The following is an 18,805-nucleotide window of genomic DNA, read 5'->3' on the forward strand; positions in this document are numbered from 1 at the left end:
GCTCTACCAAGCCCCTCTGCGTATTCGTGTGCGTGCGTGTGCGCGCGCCCTCCACAGTGCATGTGCCCCACGTCCGTGTGTGTGTGTGTGTGTCCGTCCGTCCCAAGAATATGGGGCAGAGGGGTCCCAGGTATTGCAACTCCCTAAGCTGCTGGCAGGCTGGCGTAGCGTCATGGCTCATCCTCACCCCCTCCTGGTGTCAGGAATAGTTTACTAGCTACTGCAGGGGGTGGTTAGGATAAGCCAGGCGGCAACTAAGACAGAAAGTAAGGCCGAGGCTTCTCCTGCCCTCCTCACCGGCCTGCTTTCTATCTGATCTGTGATTGGCTCGGCCGCTTTCTTTCGTCACAATCACTTCCTGGTCACGCTGTGGACGTTTTCGCCGCTTCTGCTTTCCACGGACTACGCGTCCCGTGTGACTCTGCGGCAGCGGAAGCGGAAGCGAGGACGGAGGTACCAGCTGGTCTCCGTAGGGGGGGGGGGGTAGGGGGCTCCATGAATGGACGCGGCGGCGGCGGCGGGAGCGGCCTGAGCTGGGCGCCGGGGCCAGGGCCGGGGGCTGCCCGGGGCCCGCGCCGCTGCATGGGGGCGGCCCGCGGGCCCTGAAAGGAAGGGCGGGCGGGCCGGACTGGGAGGGGCGGGGCCGGGCGGCCGCAGGCCGGAGGCGCGTCGGGCTGGAGCCGGTCACGATGCCCCGAAGGAAGCAGAGCCACCCGCAGCCCGTGAAATGCGAGGGGGTCAAAGGTCAGGGGTCAGGGGCCGCAAGGGGGGGGAGGAACGGGGGTGGGGTCAGTGGAGTGGGTTCAGGTCGGGGTAGAGGGGGACTCCTGAGGGATGGGGTGGGCGATCTGGACTCCTAGCTTCTACTAAGAGAACCCGAGAGGGTCTGAGAGTACGGGAAGTACGGGCTGCCAGGGCTAGCTCCCGGGGTGCGGATGATGGGCACGGTTCCTGAGGGAGAATCTACAAGCCCCCTCCCCTCTTCAGTGGATACCGAAGACTCCCTCGACGAAGGACCCGGGGCCCTGGTATTGGAGAGTGACTTGCTACTAGGCCAGGATCTGGAGTTTGAGGAGGAAGAGGAAGAGGAAGAGGAGGAAGGTGACGGCAACAGCGACCAGCTCATGGGCTTCGAGAGAGACTCTGAAGGTGGGTTTGAGGGACTTGATTAAAGATTAGTGACCGCTGGAACCTCGGCCCTTCAGGATCCAGGTTAGGATTTAGTGCCAGTGAGCTAAACTCGAAACAGTGCCACAACCCAGGGATGATTTAGTTTAGATTTGAGCTGGATTTCATTTGCCCAGTTGTTCGATGAGCTCCATCACTTTGTTGAGGTGAAGTTTTGGGGCCTGGTCCAAAGGCGGCATGAATAGCACAGTGGATGACAGAGCAACTGGTTAAAGTTAATGCCCTTTTAATAACCTTGTCCTTCTGCCTAGCACATTCCTTATGTGAAGTTCACTTGAAAAGGTTCAGCAAAACAACTTATTTCAAATTAAGTTATGTCTAATCTAACTCCTTTCACCTGCAGCATAAACCTTTTGTATTGAGGTTTTGGTCTCTATCCTCAAGTATTCTTGCACATTCCTTTCCCCTGTGATGTTAACATCACTCCACCCTAATTTGCTGCACCACTTACCCCCTTAATGCTACCTATACTAAGGATGTTTCTGAACGTCATTGGGGGGAATCCATGTAAAAAATAATTCATCCTTTAGGGACATTACTTTGTTTTCACTTCTCTCCAGATTTTGCTTCACTCTTGAGTTTTTATTTTATAATCAGCTCTGTACTAAAAAGGACCTTACTAAAACAGAGCTTAGAATAAGATGTCAGGCCTCTGCCTTGTGTACTTTTACTTTTTTTTTTTATCCCAAGAATCACCTAATTACATTCTTCATTTCAGTCTGTGGTCCACTGTGAGCCTTTGATCCTTTTCCATGCAGTGGAATTAGGTACAGCTGTCATCACTAGGTTAGTCCAGGCTCAGAAGCAGATCATTCACATTGAATTTTCAGGATCACTGAAGTGAAGAGTGGGGCCAAACAAGTGGGGAGACACCAGTGAGAAAGCAAGTTTGGAGCCTGATTGTACTCCATGTTGATGTTTCTTCTCATGTTTGTCTTACCAGGAGACTCTCTGGGGGCCAGGCCTGGGCTTCCCTATGGGCTGAGCGATGACGAGTCTGGGGGCGGCCGGCCACTAAGTGCTGAGAGTGAAGTTGAGGAGCCAGCCAGGGGTCCAGGGGAGGCCAGGGGTGAGAGGCCAGGCCCAGCCTGCCAGCTGTGTGGGGGGCCGACAGGTGAGGGGCCGTGTTGTGGGGCAGGAGGGCCGGGTGGGGGGCCCCCGCTGCCCCCACGGCTATTATACTCATGCCGCCTCTGCGCCTTCGTGTCCCACTACTCGAGCCACCTGAAGCGGCACATGCAGACACACAGCGGGGAGAAGCCGTTCCGCTGTGGCCGCTGCCCCTACGCCTCAGCCCAGCTCGTCAACCTGACGCGACATACCCGCACCCACACTGGCGAGAAGCCCTACCGCTGTCCCCACTGCCCCTTTGCCTGCAGCAGCCTGGGCAACCTGAGGCGGCATCAGCGCACCCACGCGGGGCCCCCCACTCCTCCCTGCCCGACCTGTGGCTTCCGCTGCTGTGCTCCACGTCCAACCCGGCCTCCCAGTCCCACAGAGCAGGAGGGGGCAGTGCCCCGGCGACCTGAAGGTAAAAAGCCAGAGACCAAAAGAACCTGGGACATGGGTGGGTGGCTTTAGGGATACTTGGTTGGATTCATACACCAGGCCTCATTGTCCCCACAGATGCTCTGCTGCTTCCAGATTTGAGCCTCCATGTGCCACCAGGTGGTGCCAGTTTCCTGCCAGACTGTGGGCAGCTGCGGGGTGAAGGAGAGGGTCTTTGTGGGACTGGATCAGAACCACTGCCAGAGCTGCTGTTCCCTTGGACCTGCCGGAACTGTGGACGAGAGCTGGAGGAGGGGGAGGGTGGTCGGCTGGGAGCTGCCATGTGTGGGCGCTGCATGCGAGGAGAGGCTGGAGGGGGTGCCAGTGGGGGGCCCCAGGGCCCCAGTGACAAAGGCTTTGCCTGTAGCCTCTGCCCCTTTGCCACTCATTATCCCAACCACCTGGCCCGGCATATGAAGACGCACAGTGGCGAGAAGCCCTTTCGCTGTGCCCGCTGTCCCTATGCCTCTGCTCATCTGGATAATCTGAAACGGCACCAGCGCGTCCACACGGGAGAGAAGCCCTACAAGTGCCCCCTCTGCCCTTATGCCTGTGGCAACCTGGCCAACCTCAAGCGTCACGGTCGCATCCACTCTGGGGACAAACCTTTTCGGTGTAGCCTTTGCAACTACAGCTGCAATCAGAGCATGAACCTCAAACGCCACATGCTGCGGCACACAGGCGAGAAGCCCTTCCGCTGTGCCACCTGCGCCTACACCACAGGCCACTGGGACAACTACAAACGCCACCAGAAGGTGCATGGCCATGGTGGGGCAGGAGGGCCTGGCCTCTCTGCCTCTGAGGGCTGGGCCCCACCGCACAGCCCCTCCTCTGTGTTGAGCCCTCGGGGTCCGACAGCTTTGAGTGCCGCTGGTAGCCGGGCTCTCCATACAGACTCACCCTGAACCAGGTCCTTCTCCCTCAGGGCCCTACGGATTAGCCCTGACTGTCCTGTACGTTTTATACAGATGGACCAGAAGCCACCTTCTACTTCCTCCCCCGCTGGCCAGGGGCTCCACAGACTAACCTAGGCGCTATATGGACCAGCCCAAACCCTGTGGGCGGGGGGCCCATATGGACCAGGGGGCCTTGCCTTGACTGATGCACTTCATGAGCTCAGTGAGAAGGGCCCTGTATTCACCTCCACTGCTCCCAGGGGCAGTAGAGGAACTGGCTGGGGGACTGCCCAGCCTCCCACCTGTTTATTTAACTTATTTCAGTGCTTTATAATAAAGGAAACACTAACAAAGCCATGTCTATGCTGAGTTGGCAGTGGCAAGCACAGCTCCGCCTCACCCTTAGCACAGCAGTCTGTGCTGTGATGGGGGAGCAGGGGCAGTGAAGGGAAACAGAGGTAGGCAGCAATCAGGCTGAGTTTAATGATGGGGAGCTGGGCCAGATGATACACAGACCTCTGCCCATCCCCTTGGCCCATGGCCCCGAGAAGCCAGAAGCAGCCCCAGGGGAAGATGTAGTTCTTCCCCAAGGCAGGTAGCCATGGTCCCTTGGACTTTGTGCAAAATACTAAATGCTAATTTGGCATTAAGGGCCGGCTTTGAAAAGAGAGAACAATCCTTTGTGCAGCCAGCCCGGGGAGTGGAAAGGAAGGTGGGTTAGGAAGCCCCTGGCCGAGAGAAGGGAAGGAAGGAAGAGACCCCCTGGCTTGGGGGATACAGGCACAGGGCAAGTTTCTGAACATTCCTCCGGGGCAGAGGGCAGACATCTGAGCACTGGAGATCACAGATCCTCATCTCCAATGCCCTCGAAGGCAAAATTGCCGTGGACATCACTGGCACTGGCATCTGTGCTGGGACTGCCAATCCCCCGCAAGCTCACGGCACTCAGCTTGCTCTGTAACAAAGGCAGGGTTGGCGTCAGAGGGCTCAAGCCTCCCTGAGGTTCCCCTACCAACACCAACCTCACCAACCCTCATGGGAAACTCACTGAGAGTTTGACCATGGACTCCCGGCTGGCATCGGGTGACTCCTGGGGAAGAGGAGGCAGAGGTGTCAGAGAGCTCACTGGGGAGGTATGGCAAGGCTAGGAGGTGGGGCACTGATCAGAAAGTGATACTTACAAGCAGGGGTGGGGACTTCACTGCTTGCTGGCTGTCTGAGCGTCTCAGGGTGCCCCCTACTCGCCGACGCAGCATCTGGGGATGGAGACGCTGATAAGGGCAGAATCCCTTCGGAATCCCCATCACTTCCCCTCCCTCCCACCTAGGACAAAAGGCAGGGAGAGCACAACCACTCAGCTGCTTGGTCCACACCTCTCGCTTACCTTCCTGATGCTGCCACCAGATTTCTTCACCATCAGTTCATCTACCATAGACTGCAAGCAGATACTCATCATGATAGCCTGAGGGCAAGAAGAGAGCTCAGCCTGACTAGAGTGGTCATCCTGAGCCCAGCACCCCTAAGACAAGGGCTCCCACTCACATGGAGTCCTGGAAGCCCTAGACTTGGGTATTTAAGAGAGCGGTGCAATGGGCTCCAGAGGAGGCATGAGGGTGGGCTCACACCTGGGGGCTGGTGATGGTGACCCACTGTAGCCGGTCCTTGCTCATGAGGTATTCAAAAGCCAGTTCCAGGCGCACCTCACCCCGGCCCCGGCCTGGGCTGCTTGTGCCTCCACTGGGCAGTGGCACCTGGGAGAGAAAGGGGAGTTAGGCTGAGATCATTCTGACCAGTCTGCCTCCGTCCTTGACCCACCCATTCCTGAAGCTCAAGGCTTGCCAGAGCACCATCTCAAAGGCCTACCCCAACTCACAGAGGAGGTGACCCGCCAGCACCGCATGCGGGTGACCCGGAAGGAGCCTTCTCGGAGTTGTTGGCCAGGCAGGCGGAGCTGGAGGCTAAGCTCACTGTTGCCTGCACTCACTACCACGGGACAGTCCTTCTCTGGGAAGTCAGCCACACAGGCATCGAAGCGCAAGTAGCCATAGTGCCGCAGTGTCTGAGCCAGCCGCAGGAACTGAAACCCAGTCACCACAGGGGGCAGGTCAGGAAGGGAAGTGGGGTGAGTCAGAAAACAACCCCCCTTGAAATAAAACAGGGAAGCAGGCTTACCTCCTTCTTGGAGACCTTCTCTTGCAGAGATTTGAGCTGCCGGTGCTGCTCCTTGGTGACCAGAATCCACCCACGCTCAATGTCTGATACCGTCTATAGTAGAGACAAGGGGTGGGGGGGTTCAGGGCTCCCAATCAGAGGTCCAAGGAAAGTGTCCAATTACTTCTGTCCATCCTGACCCTTAGCAGTGACCTCTTTGCAGTGAGTCCTTGACTATATCAGCTTACAAAATAAGGAGACTAGATTGTGCCAGGTGCCCTGATAGTATTCTAGGAACTTCCCTGTGAACTGGGAGTAAAGACACGGAGTTTTCTTGGCAGAGTGAGACACCAGTATTCATTTCAGGGGAAGGGTTCTGAGGCAGCTCCAAGCTCACCTGAGCATAAAGCAGGTTCAGGCCAACCCGGTTCTCCATGACATCGTCGTCATAGGCAGAGTCCCAGTAACTGTGAGGCCAAGGGGTGGAAAGGGGATAATGGGGCTAAGCTGGGGTAAGGCAAGAGAGGTAGAATAGAAAACAGGAGCAATCTGGAATTTGTGGGCAAATGGTGGTACAATGGGAGGAAGCTAGGAAGGCCTGGTAGAAAACACCCAACGCTACTCCCTTGTCCAGGTTATTCTATCTCAGTACATGGCCCAGTAATCTAATCCAGCACCCTTCCCCCTCCTCCAAACCCAGCCCTGACCTCTTCCTTAGCACAATCTTATACTCTTGACTCCGAAGACTGGTGACAGATACATAAGGCAGCTCAAACTCTTGCAACTTCCGTACGACTGTGGGTTTAAAAGAAAAAAAAAAAAAAAAGGAAAATGCCATGAGACTCAAGGGGAGAAAAGCCAAGAGAGAAACCGTAAGGAAATGTTACATTCTGGGAGGAAATAGGGGGGCAAATTCACTACTAGATGCACAGGGAAGTAGTCAAGTCCACAGAAACTCACAAGAAAAGGTTCCATCCTCTTTCTCTCGAACTAGAAAGAGACTGAAGTATCCGATCAAGTCATCTGGAAGATCCAGCTTTGCAGCCACAGCCTTGGGAGAGGGAAGGAAGTACAGCTCATCATACTGGCTGGTTCCAATCACCCCGAAACCTGGGACCCAGAGGTGCCGGGGAGGAGGGGCAGCACAAGTGCCTCACCTCTAGGACATCTTCAGTCTGATCTGAAGTTAGCACATTGACGAGAACTTTCTGCCCGTTGCTGAGCAGCACTTCCAAGGAAACTTCCTCTGTGGGGACCTGCTGTGTCTCCTGGTCGTGAATATACATGAGAATGGAGGCACTGCCTTGTTAATACCTGCCCAGTGTCTAGCTCTGACCCATCCTAAACTCTCTATTTCTAGATCCTTCTAGCATCTTTATTCTCAGTTGCTTAATTACAGGCTGAGTTTCCTTGGTTTCATTAGTACAGTAGAAGCCCTACCTCATAAAAAAAGGTGCCTGGATGACTCTTGTAGCCACTGCCTTAAAATGACATGGCCCTACAGAAAAGTCCTTCCCTTAAATCTTGTGGCACCCAGAGCCTCACCTGTTGTGCCCGACGCAGAAAGCTATTGAAGGTCTCACTGCTCCCAAGCAGCGGGTCTTGCCGAACTGTGGGGACAAGAAGACGATGTTGCAGTAACTTTGGGCTCCCTCTTGACTCCCCCCAGTTCTTTTTTTGGTAGGTTTCCCCCCTACCCCATTTCCTGGGCTGGTGATGGCCTGTCACATCCCCCAGCTGGCCTCACCTCACTCACTGTTTGCATAAATTCTTCACCTGCCCCACCCTTGGCTGCCTTCTAGTTGAGTCCAGTCTATAGAACTAGGGAAATAACAATGATGTTAATCTAAAGCGCATCAGATACAAATTAAGCTCTCCCCACCAATCTGAACTGCTTTAAGACTATTTAACACTATGTTAGTATTTCCAAACTGTATTAGTATATTGACCAAATTGCTTTGTTAATACCTACAACATCCTTGTATGCTATTTACTTTTCTTAATTAAGTAACAGATGAAACAAAAGGCTCCCCAGATCCAGAAAGTAATTCAGGACAGTCTACAGAACCAGCTGTTTTGAGTCTCTTCCCATAGTTCTCAACTGTTAGCTTAAAGTTCCCTCCAACCACTCACCGGCTTGCATGTACTTCTCTAACTGCTCTCTCCTCTGTTCTACCTCAGCAGGTGTCAGAGAGAAAAGCTTCTTTGGGGGAAATGCAGGAAGAACATTGGCCCCATACTCCTTCCGAAGCTATTTGGAGAAAGAGATACAACCCTTCACATAAACACAGCAAATGAGAAGAGGTAATCCACACTCACGATGTTCTCTTGGTCTCCCTTCCCTTCCCTTAGTCCCTGCTCCCCCATTTAGCCTGGTCATCCAAGAAATAATTCCTGTGGTGAAGGTAGCATACCAACAGAGCTGTGTTCCTCTGTTCTAAATATAAGTTGTGTCCTATCTTGCTATGTACAAGTCAGCCCCTTCACAGTGTGGGTGCGGTTTGTATAGGTCTGGGGCCTGGGGAGCCCCCTAATTATTTAGCAAGACTGTTCGTTGAACCCTCACAAGAAGCAAAGGGCTTTACAAGGAAAATTTATGTGCCTGGTTAAATATAGCCAAATATGTACACAAAATGTCTTAGAACTTAAAGGGACTTTGCAGAGCAACAACTCCATTTTTCAGTCTTAGAAACTAAGGCCCGAAGAAATTAGGTAACTTAGTCAGGGTTGCACAGTTAGTTATCAGTGGAATCAGGACTCTGTACGGAGTTGAAAAGAGCTTGCAATCTGGTGAGGAGAACATAGAAAACATTGCGTCACAGATACATGAGGATAACTGAACAGCTAGGCCCACTGAAAGTTGTTAAAGAGCACAGAAGGTATTGGTGAATGGTTTGTATGAGCAGGGAAAAGAATTTCAAGTTGCAGCTCAGATGATGGAAGGAATGTGCTTCAGCAGCAGAGGGGGGAGGTCGGTTTTTCCATGCACAGGCAAAGGCTGAAGTAAGACGGGGCACAAGGAAGCAAAAAGGCGGATGTGAGTATAAGGAGGAGCAGTTAGAGTAACCGACAGTAAGCTTCTTAGGGAGTTCCCCGGAAATGTCAATCGATAAGATGAAACACCAGATCCTCCCCAGTGGCAGTAGTTAAAGGGGAACTACACGGCCGAGAGGAAGCGACGAGGGGGGAAAAACGGAGACACTGATGCCCAATTGTAGGAAAGGGCTTGAAAGCTGCCTCAAGGCAGGGGTGCTGGTCCCACCTGCTCGTGCAGCCCCAGGAGCTGGCTGTAGCGCACCCGGCAATGAAGGACTCCATTCACGTGGATATTATAGGCCTGAGGACACAAAAGCAGGCAAGCATTTTAGGGTCGCAGTCTGGGCGACCCCCTTGAAAACCCTGGCCAGAAGTTGCCTGGCATAACTCCGCCTGAGTAACGCACCGAGATCTTCCGAGGGCTTATTCGTCTGTTCTCCCCAGGGCCAGGTCCCAAAGCAGAAGGACCAGCCCGAGGGCAACTGGGGCGCTGGTGCCGCAGTCTCCCTCCCCAAGAGGCCAGTGACGCCCACCAGAGCAGTCGCGGCCCAGCCAGGGGGGAGGCGACGCAGGCGAACAAAAGACCTGAAGGAGCTGGGGCGACCTTTGGACGAATCTGAGACGGGATATAAGCTCCCAGCGAGGCCGTCAGGAGTCGGCTGCCTGGGAACAGGCCCCAAGGGTGGCGGCCAGGCCTCAGAGGCCGCTCGGAGAGGGCTCCGGCCCGTTATCCCGCCCCTGCCCGGCCCGGCTCCGGCCGCTCCTCACCACGTAGGCGGAGCCGCCGCTGTCCCCGCTGCGGGACTCGGTTTCAGGAATGGAAAAGTGCATGTTCCCTGCGGCAGGGCCCAGCCGGGCTCCGGACTGACAGGGCTGCAGCGGCTTTACACGCTCGCCTCCGCCGCTCAGCGCGTCCCCGCTGTCTCACTCGCCATTTTGGGGGGGGGGGGCTGGGATCGGAGGTAGAAGGGTGGTGGGACGTCCGCTCTAGGGCGCGGCACCCCCGGCATGCTGGGAACTGTAGTCTAAAGAGCAAGAGCCGACTGCCAGGACTGGGCGCCCCGAGGTGAGAGGGCCCTCATCGGTGCCCGTAGCCCGGGGCGGAGCTCCAGTGCACGTTGGAGATTGTAGTCCGCTGGGAGCTGCGCGCCACGGGTGTCTGCCCAGGTGGCGCTGTAGGCCTAGGGACCGCGGCGGGCGGAGCCTAGAACGGAGGGTGATGGCTGCCGTGGCTGTGGCTGTTCGCGAGGGTGAGTGAAGGGCGGGGGCGCACTAACAGGTACGCGAGCCTCCGGGCGCTGGACGCCCGCGACTGAGCCCTGAGTCCCTCTGGGTCCTGTCGTTCCGTTCCGGCGCCTCTCCGGGCCCTGGTGCGCGCTGCCTGGGGCGCATTCCCGCGCCGCGCACCGGCTGGCTCTGGCGAGAAGGGTAGGGGCCCCTCCCGGCCGCCTCCCCCGCCTTCCTTTTGATCCTGCCGCGCACTGCGTCCCCACGCGGATCCCTGGCTAGCCTTCCGCCTGGCGGCGGAGCCTTGCTCATGCCGACCCAGCAGCCAGCCGCGCCGAGTACGGGTCCCCCCAAACCCTCCCGGACCCTCTCTGGCTCACTTTGTGACCTGTTTTCTGATGCAGACTCGGGGTCTAGGATGAAGGCGGAGCTTTCTACTCGACCTGGGGTAAGTGAGAGTGCCCTTCCAAAACCCCTGTCAAGCGCTACGCAGCAGGCTGTGTCAGCTTCATTCTAACCCAGCTTCCGCCCGCGTTTCACTCTATTTTTCGGGAAAGCCAGATTTTACAGAATTCTTCGACCCCTAACAGTATGAGACTGTGATCCTGAAGGAGAAGCTTCGATCCCTATGGGATGAAAGCTTGTAACAGCTAGCTGGTTAGAGTTAGGATTAGGGGCTTTACTTTATGGGAATTTTGGAAGACTCCAGTAGTGTTTTTTCATCTTTGGAATTGTTGGGGAAGAGCAATATTCTATGTCTGTGTCTCAGGCAGGGGGAAGGGAGATGACCCAAGAAGAGAAGTTGCAGCTTCGGAAGGAAAAGAAACAGCAGAAGAAGAAACGGAAGGAGGAAAAGGGGGCAGAACCAGAAACTGGCTCTGCTGTACCTGCAGCCCAGTGTCAAGGTGCCGAAGCTTGTTTAAAGGTCTGGGGTGTGGAACTGGTAGAGGGATGTGTGGGAGACCAGAGGGGGAGATAAGACAAAGTTGGTTTGAGCAAGTGAAGAGCGAAAAAGTTTAGATAAACAGGAGCTTTGGGTGGGGCATAGATAGATACTACCTGCCTGGGGCTTGGGCACCTCTTCGTTCTATCTTTAGTAGGCCCGACCAAAGAACTGGCAGGACCTGGCAGTCAGCAGGCCACTGCTGGGGGGAAAGTTCCAACTGGTCGAAGTAAAGCCGAACTTCGTGCTGAACGGCGGGCTAAGCAGGAGGCGGATCGGGCCCTGAAACAGGCAAGGAAAGGCGAACAAGGAGGGCCACCTCCCAGGGCCTGCCCCAGTACAGCTGGAGAAACCCTCCCAGGTACCTTCCCTTCATTTCAAGACCTTTGTTGATGCAAATTCTTATGTTAGCTCAGGCTTCCCATGGTAAGACAGCTCTCCTCTCCCATTCTTTGCCTTGGGGCCAAGAGCTCAAAAATTTTCTCTCAATCTCATCCTGTCTCTATTTCTTCTATCCTTTTGTCCCATTTTCCCCCTCCCCCTGTCCAGTTTTTCTTGATGTGCCTCATACCTTAAAAGCAGATTTCTCGTTACCACGTACAGCATCTTGAAGACATAATCATTATCTTTTAGGAGTGAAGCGTCTCCCTGAGCACACTCAGGTTGATGACCTCACACTTCTGAGAAGGCTTGCTAAAAAACCAGAGCAACAACAGGTAGGAAGTGGCCTCGGTGTGTGGCCAGGAATTACCTAAGGAAGATGGGAAAGAGGGGGGAAAGGTCCTCAGGTGGAAGTGAGACCCTGGGGAAGAATGGATATTTGGGTCAAGGTAGCCTCACTGTTTACTTTTTTCCACTGTCCTGTTCCCCTATTTTGTCAAGGTTCCTACACGAAATGATTATGGATCCAAAGTCAGTCTCTTCTCTCATCTACCCCAGTATAGCAGACAGAATTCTTTGACTCAGTATATGAGGTAAGATCCTGTGAAATTGTCACAACTTTTAAGTTCTAGGAATTTTGGTAACTTAGGATTGAAAGTGACTGAAACTTTGAGATGGGGTCTGTGGGAGGAAGCGTGCACACAAGGCAAAATTCTCGAGGAAATGGGGATGTCTGTGCTAGTGAAGGAAGTTCCTTTTTATCAGGGGCAGGTGGGCAGTAGGTGCTCAGGCTCCCTTGCAAAGTGTGTGACACCGCCATCCCATCAGCATCCCATCCTCTGTGATCCACCCAGCCATGGTGCGACTCGGCCTGCAGTACTCCCAGGGCCTGGTCAGTGGCTCCAATGCCCGGTGTATTGCCCTGCTTCGTGCCTTGCAGCAGGTATGTTGTCCTGTCCCCTCTAGGACCCAATCCCACCTTCCCCAACACTGTGTTCGCTTCTGTCACCCAAAGTAATCTCTGGGGGACAGAGGGGATGACTGCATCCTCAGAACACTTTCCCCAGTGAAGCTTGCCCTCCCCTCCTGCCCCTCCTTCAGAGACCTTTATTAGCGGACGTTTTGCCGATCACCCTGTGTACCCTGTAGGTGATTCAGGATTATACAACACCTCCCAATGAAGAACTCTCAAGGGACCTAGTGAATAAGCTAAAGCCCTACTTCAGGTAAGGAGGACCACTACAAGCCCACTCCCATGTCACCAAGTCCTCTTCTTGTACCTTTTCTCTTGCTCTTTTACCTCGTTTCATTTTTCTGTCCAACCTTTATTTTGTAACATAAATCGCAAAGGGAATGTTATAAACCAAATAAATTGTGGGAATTTGACATAAGATCTCTGTTAACATACAGAAGAAAAAACATACTACATAAAGTGACACTTTGGTCTCTGAACTATAGTAGTCTAATGTTCTGAGTGTTTTGTCAAAACTGTATATCGTAAATAGTAACCACAGATCTGAGATGTTTTAGGTCAATTCTTATTTCTGACACTGTGCCCATAGTCTCCTAACCATATACAATTGTAATAAGTGAGCCATGTGTCCCGGTATTATTATTTTTCATCCAAAAGCCTCTTGACAAGCCCTTTTCTTTTATTGCTTTTTTTTCTTTTATTGCTTTTTTTTCTTTTATATCTTCTCTTGTTCTCTTTCTTTTCTTTTTTTCTTTCTATAATTTATTTTTTTATTATTTACATCCAAGTTAGTTAGCACATGGTGCAAGGAGTAGATTCCTTAAGCCCTTTACCCATTTAGCCCACTCCCCCCCCCACACAACCCCTCCAGCAACCCTCTGTTTGTTCTCTGTATCTAAGTGTCTCTTATGATAATTTTGTTCCCCTTCCTGTTTTTGTATTATTTTTTGCTTCCCTTCCCTTGTGTTCATCTGTTTTGTATGTTAAAAGTCCTCATATGAGTGAAGTGATATGATATTTGTCTTTCTCTGACTAATTTTGCTTAGGATAATACTCTCTAGTTCCATCCACGTAGTTGGAAATGGCAAGATTTCATTCTTTTTGATTGCCCAGTAATACTCTATTGAATTTATGTAACACATCTTCTTTATCCATTCATCCTACCAGTGGACATGTGGGCTTTTTGGCTATTGTGGATAGTGCTGCTATAAACATTGGGGAGCATGTATCCCTTCCAAACAGTATACCTGTATCCCTTGGATAAATACCTAGTAGTGCAATTACTGGGTTGTAGGGCAGTTCTATTTTTAATTTTTTGAGGAACCTCCACACTGTTTCCTAGAGTAGCTGCCCCAGTTTGCATTCCTATTTCTGTCTTCTTTTTAAACATGAATGTAAGGTGTAAAAAGTCACATAAACGTGAGGTGTTGTCTTTGTAGCTTCCTGACTCAGTGCCGTCCCCTGTCAGCAAGCATGTACAACGCCATCAAGTTCCTGAACAAGGAGATCACGGGTGTGAGCAGCTCTAAGCGGGAAGAGGAGGTGATGAATATGAGGAATGAGCAAGGCATGCACCTGAGGGTCCAGCTGAGAAAGACATTCAGGACTCCCAGGAGGAACAGTGCTGTCATTCTGCCCTGGTCAAGGGTTAAGGAAGTGGTTGGGTTGTCTGACTTGGGCTCCCTTGGAACCCATCATTATACACATATTCAAGCATCTAGTACAATGATCAGAGGAAGAAATATGTCCATTTCTTGTTCCCTAAACATCTTAATCCATTTAGGCCAAGTCAGAACTTCAAGCAGCCATTGACCGATATGTGCAAGAGAAGATTGTGCTTGCAGCTCAGGCAATTTCCCGCTTTGCTTATGAGAAGATCAATACCGGAGATGTGATCCTTGTGTATGGATGGTATGGTCCAGACCTTATGACTGAGAAAATTGGGGAGTGAAACAGTCTGAACAAGGGAGTGCCCCTTTGCCCTTTAGGAATGAGGTGGTTGGTTGTTAGTGAAATCTGTAACTGAATCCTCCTCTCCATTCACTCCAGCTCATCTCTGGTATCACGAATTCTTCAGGAGGCTTGGGCTAGGGGCCGGCGGTTTCGGGTGGTAGTGGTGGACAGCCGGCCACGGCTGGAGGGAAGGCACACACTACGTTCTCTGGTCCGTGCTGGGGTCCCTGCCTCCTACCTGCTGATTCCTGCAGCCTCCTATGTGCTCCCAGAGGTGAGGGCAGATGAAAGGGACTCCAAAGTTGGAGGTAAAAGGGTGTAGTTGTATAGACATAATCCCATCTTCCTAGGGTGACAATTATTTAAAAATACTAGCCCTGTTTTATAGCCCTGTTTATATTTAATAGGAAAAACACCTACAGCATGTTAATAGTATAGCTGTTGTAAGAACATTGTATTAAACTAGCAGCCACCAAGAAGAATCAGGACAAAAGTAACTTTGGAGTTTCGTTTTCCTGTGGGAGATGCATGCCTCAATGGTCAGATGTTTTCCAAGAAGAAACATTACTAAGTTTTGTCACTGACTCAATATTGCTGTCCTGGGCAGGAGTGGGGAACCTTTTTCCGCATTAATCACTTACCGCATTTTCTCCCCCTCTCCACTGTTCAAAACAAATAGGTTTCTAAGGTGCTATTGGGAGCTCATGCACTCCTGGCCAATGGGTCCGTGATGTCACGGGTAGGGACAGCCCAGCTGGCCCTGGTGGCACGAGCCCATAATGTGCCAGTGCTGGTCTGCTGTGAAACATACAAGTTCTGTGAGCGTGTGCAGACTGATGCCTTTGTCTCTAATGAGCTAGGTAAGGAGCCCAGGAGGGCAGGAGAGAAGATTCTAGAGATTTGAGACTTGGGAGGGAGAGGGAGGGTTGAACTATGATTTGTTCTCTAAAAAGACATAAATGGATCTATCTCCCATTGCAGATGACCCTGACGATCTACTGTGTGAGCGAGGAGAACATGTGGCCCTGGCTAACTGGCAGAACCACCCGTCCCTACGGTTGTTGAATCTAGTCTATGATGTGACCCCCCCGGAACTGGTGGATCTGGTGATCACGGAGCTGGGAATGATTCCTTGCAGTTCTGTACCTGTTGTTCTACGAGTCAAGAGTAGCGACCAGTGAGTGGGGGAACACAGGGTCAATAAATGACATGCTCCCTACATTCAGCAACTTTGCTGCGTTTGTATCTATTTTAGTATCGTCATCACTTAGGTTAGAAGTCCAGGCTCTTCAACCCCTCTTTTATTTTCTTTTATTTATTTATTTTGAGAGAGAAAGAGCATGTGTGTGAGTGGGGGAGGGGCAGAGAGAGAGGGGGACAGAATCCCAGGCAGGCTCCATGCTGTCAGTGCAGAGCCTGACACAGGGCTCAATCCCTTGAACCTTGAGATCATGATTTGAGCCAAAATCAAGAGTTGGACACTTAACCAACTGAACCACGCAGGCGCCGCTGTAACCCCTCTTACGACCTGTACCAATCTCAGACCTTTATGAACCTCTTCAGTAACTAGTTCCAGGTCAGTAGTTTGGGGCCAAAGTGAAGGTCAGTATGGACACCAAAACCGATCCAAGTCATCAACCATTTATCACGCATGTACATGCTAGACACTGAACTAGATATAGGGAGGAATATAGAGACGGATTAGAGAGTTATCTTTAGTATTTTAGTATATTTTAAATAATTACATATTAAGTATTTCGTATTCTCAGCATTGAGTACTTGTTCTGTGTCAGAAACTGCTCTAATCCTGTATGATCCATTTAGGAAGGTTAAGATAGCTCTATGAGGAGAAATTTTACAGGTGAGAAAACTGAGACACAGAGAGGTTACCTGCCTAGGCAATATAGCTAAGGCACAGAGAGGCTAAGTTACTGTCCAGGGTAACACAAAAGCAGCTTGTGATTTCAGGCATTCTGGATGGAGAGACTGTGCCCCTAACTTTTATGCTGTCTGCCATTGAGGGGCACTCATCATGGTGGAGGCAGACAGACAATATCTGCAGTATGACAGAAATTCTACTAGTTGCATGAACAGAGTTTCTAGGAGGCGACCATGGATGACACCCAGAGACCTAATAAGGTTGAAGACTTCACAGGGAGCATCTGACCTGTGAGGGTAGGGAGTTTCCCGGTTGGAAAACAATGGGAAGGCAGATCAGCAAAGGGAAGAGCTTGAACACAAAAACAGAATAGGCTTTCAAATGTGTGGTCAAGGGGTGCCAGGGTGGCTCAGTGGGTTGGGCTTCTGACTTGAGCTCAGGTCATGATCTCCTGGCTTGTGAGTTCGAGCCCCGCGTCAGGCTCTGTGCTGACAGCTCGGAGCCTGGAGTCTGCTTCAGATTCTGTGTCTCCCTCTCTCTCTGCCCCTCCCCTGCTTGCACTCTGTCTCTCTGTCTTTATCTGAATGATAAAGCTGCAAAGGAGGTTGGGTTAGGGCCAGATTGTGAGCCTAACCATTGTGGTTAGCCTAAAAAAATGGAGCGTCACCCATTTTGTGTGTACATGTGTTTTATTGAGAAATTTCAAATAGCTCCACAATAGAGTAAACCATATTAAGAATCCCCGTCCCAGATACAATTACCAAGATTTGCCACATTTGCTTTCTTTTTCCTTTTTTATCCTTGCTGAAGTTCCTTTACAGTAAATCCCAGATATTGTATCTGGGATTTACTCCTACAAACCTCAGTATGTGTCTCTAAAAAAAATATGGAAGTTTACCATTGTATTGTTACACTTACTAAATTTAGTATTGTCCAGTCTATAATCAGATTTCCTTGATTGTCTCAAAAACTGGATTTTTTACAGTTGGTTTGTTTGAATCAGGATCCAAACAAATCTACACATTACATTTGGTTATTATGTCTTCAATTTCTTATAATCAAAAGCAGTCTCTTCAAGCCTTCCTCCTTAGGACATTGACTTGTTCAGGTATCAGATCATCTTATAAAATATTCCCTACTCTGGATTTGACTATTGGTTTCCATGTGGTGTCATTTAATTCATTCCTCTAACCCCTCAATTTCCATTCAACTTTTTGGGCAAGAATACTTAAGTGGTTCTGTGTTTCATACTGCCTCACATCAGGAGGCAAATAGTTGTTCCATGTTCAGTGATGAGTAGGTCCAGTTTTAGTCTTTTTTTTTTTTTTCCTTTAAGTTTATTTTGTGAGAGAGAGAGAGTGGGGGTGGGGGGAGGGGGGACAGAGGGGAACAGAGGATCCCAAGCGGTCTCTGCACGGACAACAAGAGAGTCTGATGTGGGGCTTGAACTCATGAACCATGAGATCCTGACCTGAGCCAAAGTTGGACGCTTAACTGAGACCCCCCAGTTTTAAAGTTTTAAATATTAAAATTTCTCAAGTTTTCACTTAGTGGTTTTATCTACTGGTGGTTATTGCCTGAATTATTTCATTAGGGGCTGCAAAATGACTTTCCCCCCCTAATTCTATCCTTCTTTCTATATTTCCTAGCCGGTAATCTAAAAAGAATTCCTTCTCAGTAGTTATCCTGAATTATATTTCTTCTTGGAAAGACAAGATAAATGTTTCTTTCCTTTTATTTGCTTGTCTCAAAAAATTGATCACTATTTCCAGTGGCATACAATGAGTAGTTTTTGGTTAGTTGGCTTTCTCTCCCTCTCCCTCCCTCTCCCTTTTTTAAAGGATTATTAACTCGTGGGTTTTTTATTTACTGAGCATCTTAATCATTAAAATTAAGCAGAAGATCCACAGGGTCAACTCTATACTTTAGAAAGGTAACTGATAAGAGATTAGAGGCAGAGGAACAGATCAGTTGAAAGATGGCCTGTCAATCAAAATTACAATTGCACCTAAACTTTTGGTCCAGCAACTCTGCCTTTAGGAATTTATGCTACCTACCCATATAGTTGCTCATGTTTGAAGTAACAAGGTTATTTATAGCAGCATTGACTAGAAACCACCTAAATATCCAATAATATTAGCAAGTTGACCTTTGAACAACACAGTTTTGAACTGTGTGGGTCCACTTATATATGCGTTTTCTTCATTACAGTACAGAACTATAAAAGTATTTTCTCATGATTTTCTTAACATTTTCCTTTTTCTAGCTTACTTTACTGTAATACAGTATATAATACATATTAACATACAAAATACACGTTAATTGATGGTGTATGGACTTCCAGTCAACAGTAGGCTATTTAGTAGTTAAGTTTTGGGGGGAGAAAAAGTTAACATGTAGATTTTTCCACTACTACACTGGTGTTGGCACCCCTAACCCCTGTGTTCAAGGTCAATGATATACTACATTCATATCATTACTAAGCAGTCATGATAAAGAATGAGGAAGGTTTTATGTACAGAAATGAAACAATCTCCAAAGTATACTGAGTTAAGAGAAGCCAGATACAGGACAGTGTTTGAATTAAAAGGGGAAAGATATATATGCATTTGCATATGTGCATGAATATA

At 50.4% G+C, this 18,805-nt stretch overlaps 3 protein-coding genes across 12 annotated transcripts; 2 read left to right on the forward strand and 1 right to left on the reverse strand.

Moving 5' to 3' along the window:
* The first annotated feature begins 433 nt into the window (after positions 1-433).
* On the forward strand, positions 434-3,985 carry ZNF513 (zinc finger protein 513). 3 transcript variants are annotated; one of them, XM_047853121.1, is made up of 4 exons: positions 434-453; positions 988-1,149; positions 2,132-2,719; positions 2,797-3,985. In XM_047853121.1, exons 2-4 carry the CDS (start codon positions 1,125-1,127, stop codon positions 3,639-3,641), a joined length of 1,458 nt encoding a protein of 485 aa, XP_047709077.1. In that variant the 5' UTR covers positions 434-453; positions 988-1,124; the 3' UTR covers positions 3,642-3,985. The 3 variants fall into 3 exon arrangements, with proteins under 3 accessions (XP_047709077.1, XP_047709075.1, XP_047709076.1); XM_047853119.1 differs by lacking the exon at positions 434-453 and adding an exon at positions 544-744; XM_047853120.1 differs by lacking the exon at positions 434-453 and adding an exon at positions 547-744 and having other exon boundaries at positions 2,815-3,985.
* A 106-nt stretch (positions 3,986-4,091) lies between these two features.
* Positions 4,092-9,775, reverse strand: SNX17 (sorting nexin 17). The gene is made up of 15 exons (XM_047853125.1): positions 9,588-9,775; positions 9,046-9,120; positions 7,917-8,034; positions 7,329-7,393; positions 6,941-7,051; positions 6,744-6,834; positions 6,491-6,578; positions 6,181-6,250; positions 5,805-5,897; positions 5,506-5,709; positions 5,258-5,383; positions 5,017-5,094; positions 4,814-4,888; positions 4,681-4,722; positions 4,092-4,587 (listed from the first exon to the last, which is right to left on the reverse strand). Exons 1-15 carry the CDS (start codon positions 9,648-9,650, stop codon positions 4,474-4,476), a joined length of 1,413 nt encoding a protein of 470 aa, XP_047709081.1. The 5' UTR covers positions 9,651-9,775; the 3' UTR covers positions 4,092-4,473.
* EIF2B4 (eukaryotic translation initiation factor 2B subunit delta) lies at positions 9,095-15,521 on the forward strand. Of its 8 annotated transcripts, none has more exons than XM_047853111.1 (13): positions 9,095-9,138; positions 10,451-10,494; positions 10,816-10,951; positions 11,144-11,350; positions 11,623-11,705; positions 11,872-11,963; positions 12,199-12,313; positions 12,520-12,596; positions 13,783-13,885; positions 14,127-14,254; positions 14,393-14,570; positions 14,976-15,156; positions 15,278-15,521. In XM_047853111.1, exons 2-13 carry the CDS (start codon positions 10,465-10,467, stop codon positions 15,475-15,477), a joined length of 1,530 nt encoding a protein of 509 aa, XP_047709067.1. In that variant the 5' UTR covers positions 9,095-9,138; positions 10,451-10,464; the 3' UTR covers positions 15,478-15,521. The 8 variants fall into 8 exon arrangements, with proteins under 8 accessions (XP_047709067.1, XP_047709068.1, XP_047709071.1 ...); XM_047853112.1 differs by having other exon boundaries at positions 9,096-9,138; positions 11,147-11,350; XM_047853115.1 differs by lacking the exon at positions 9,095-9,138 and adding an exon at positions 9,889-10,069.
* Positions 15,522-18,805: the final 3,284 nt, after the last annotated feature.

The sequence above is a fragment of the Prionailurus viverrinus genome, chromosome A3 (genome assembly GCF_022837055.1).
Source record: "Prionailurus viverrinus isolate Anna chromosome A3, UM_Priviv_1.0, whole genome shotgun sequence".
NCBI lineage: Eukaryota > Metazoa > Chordata > Mammalia > Carnivora > Felidae > Prionailurus > Prionailurus viverrinus.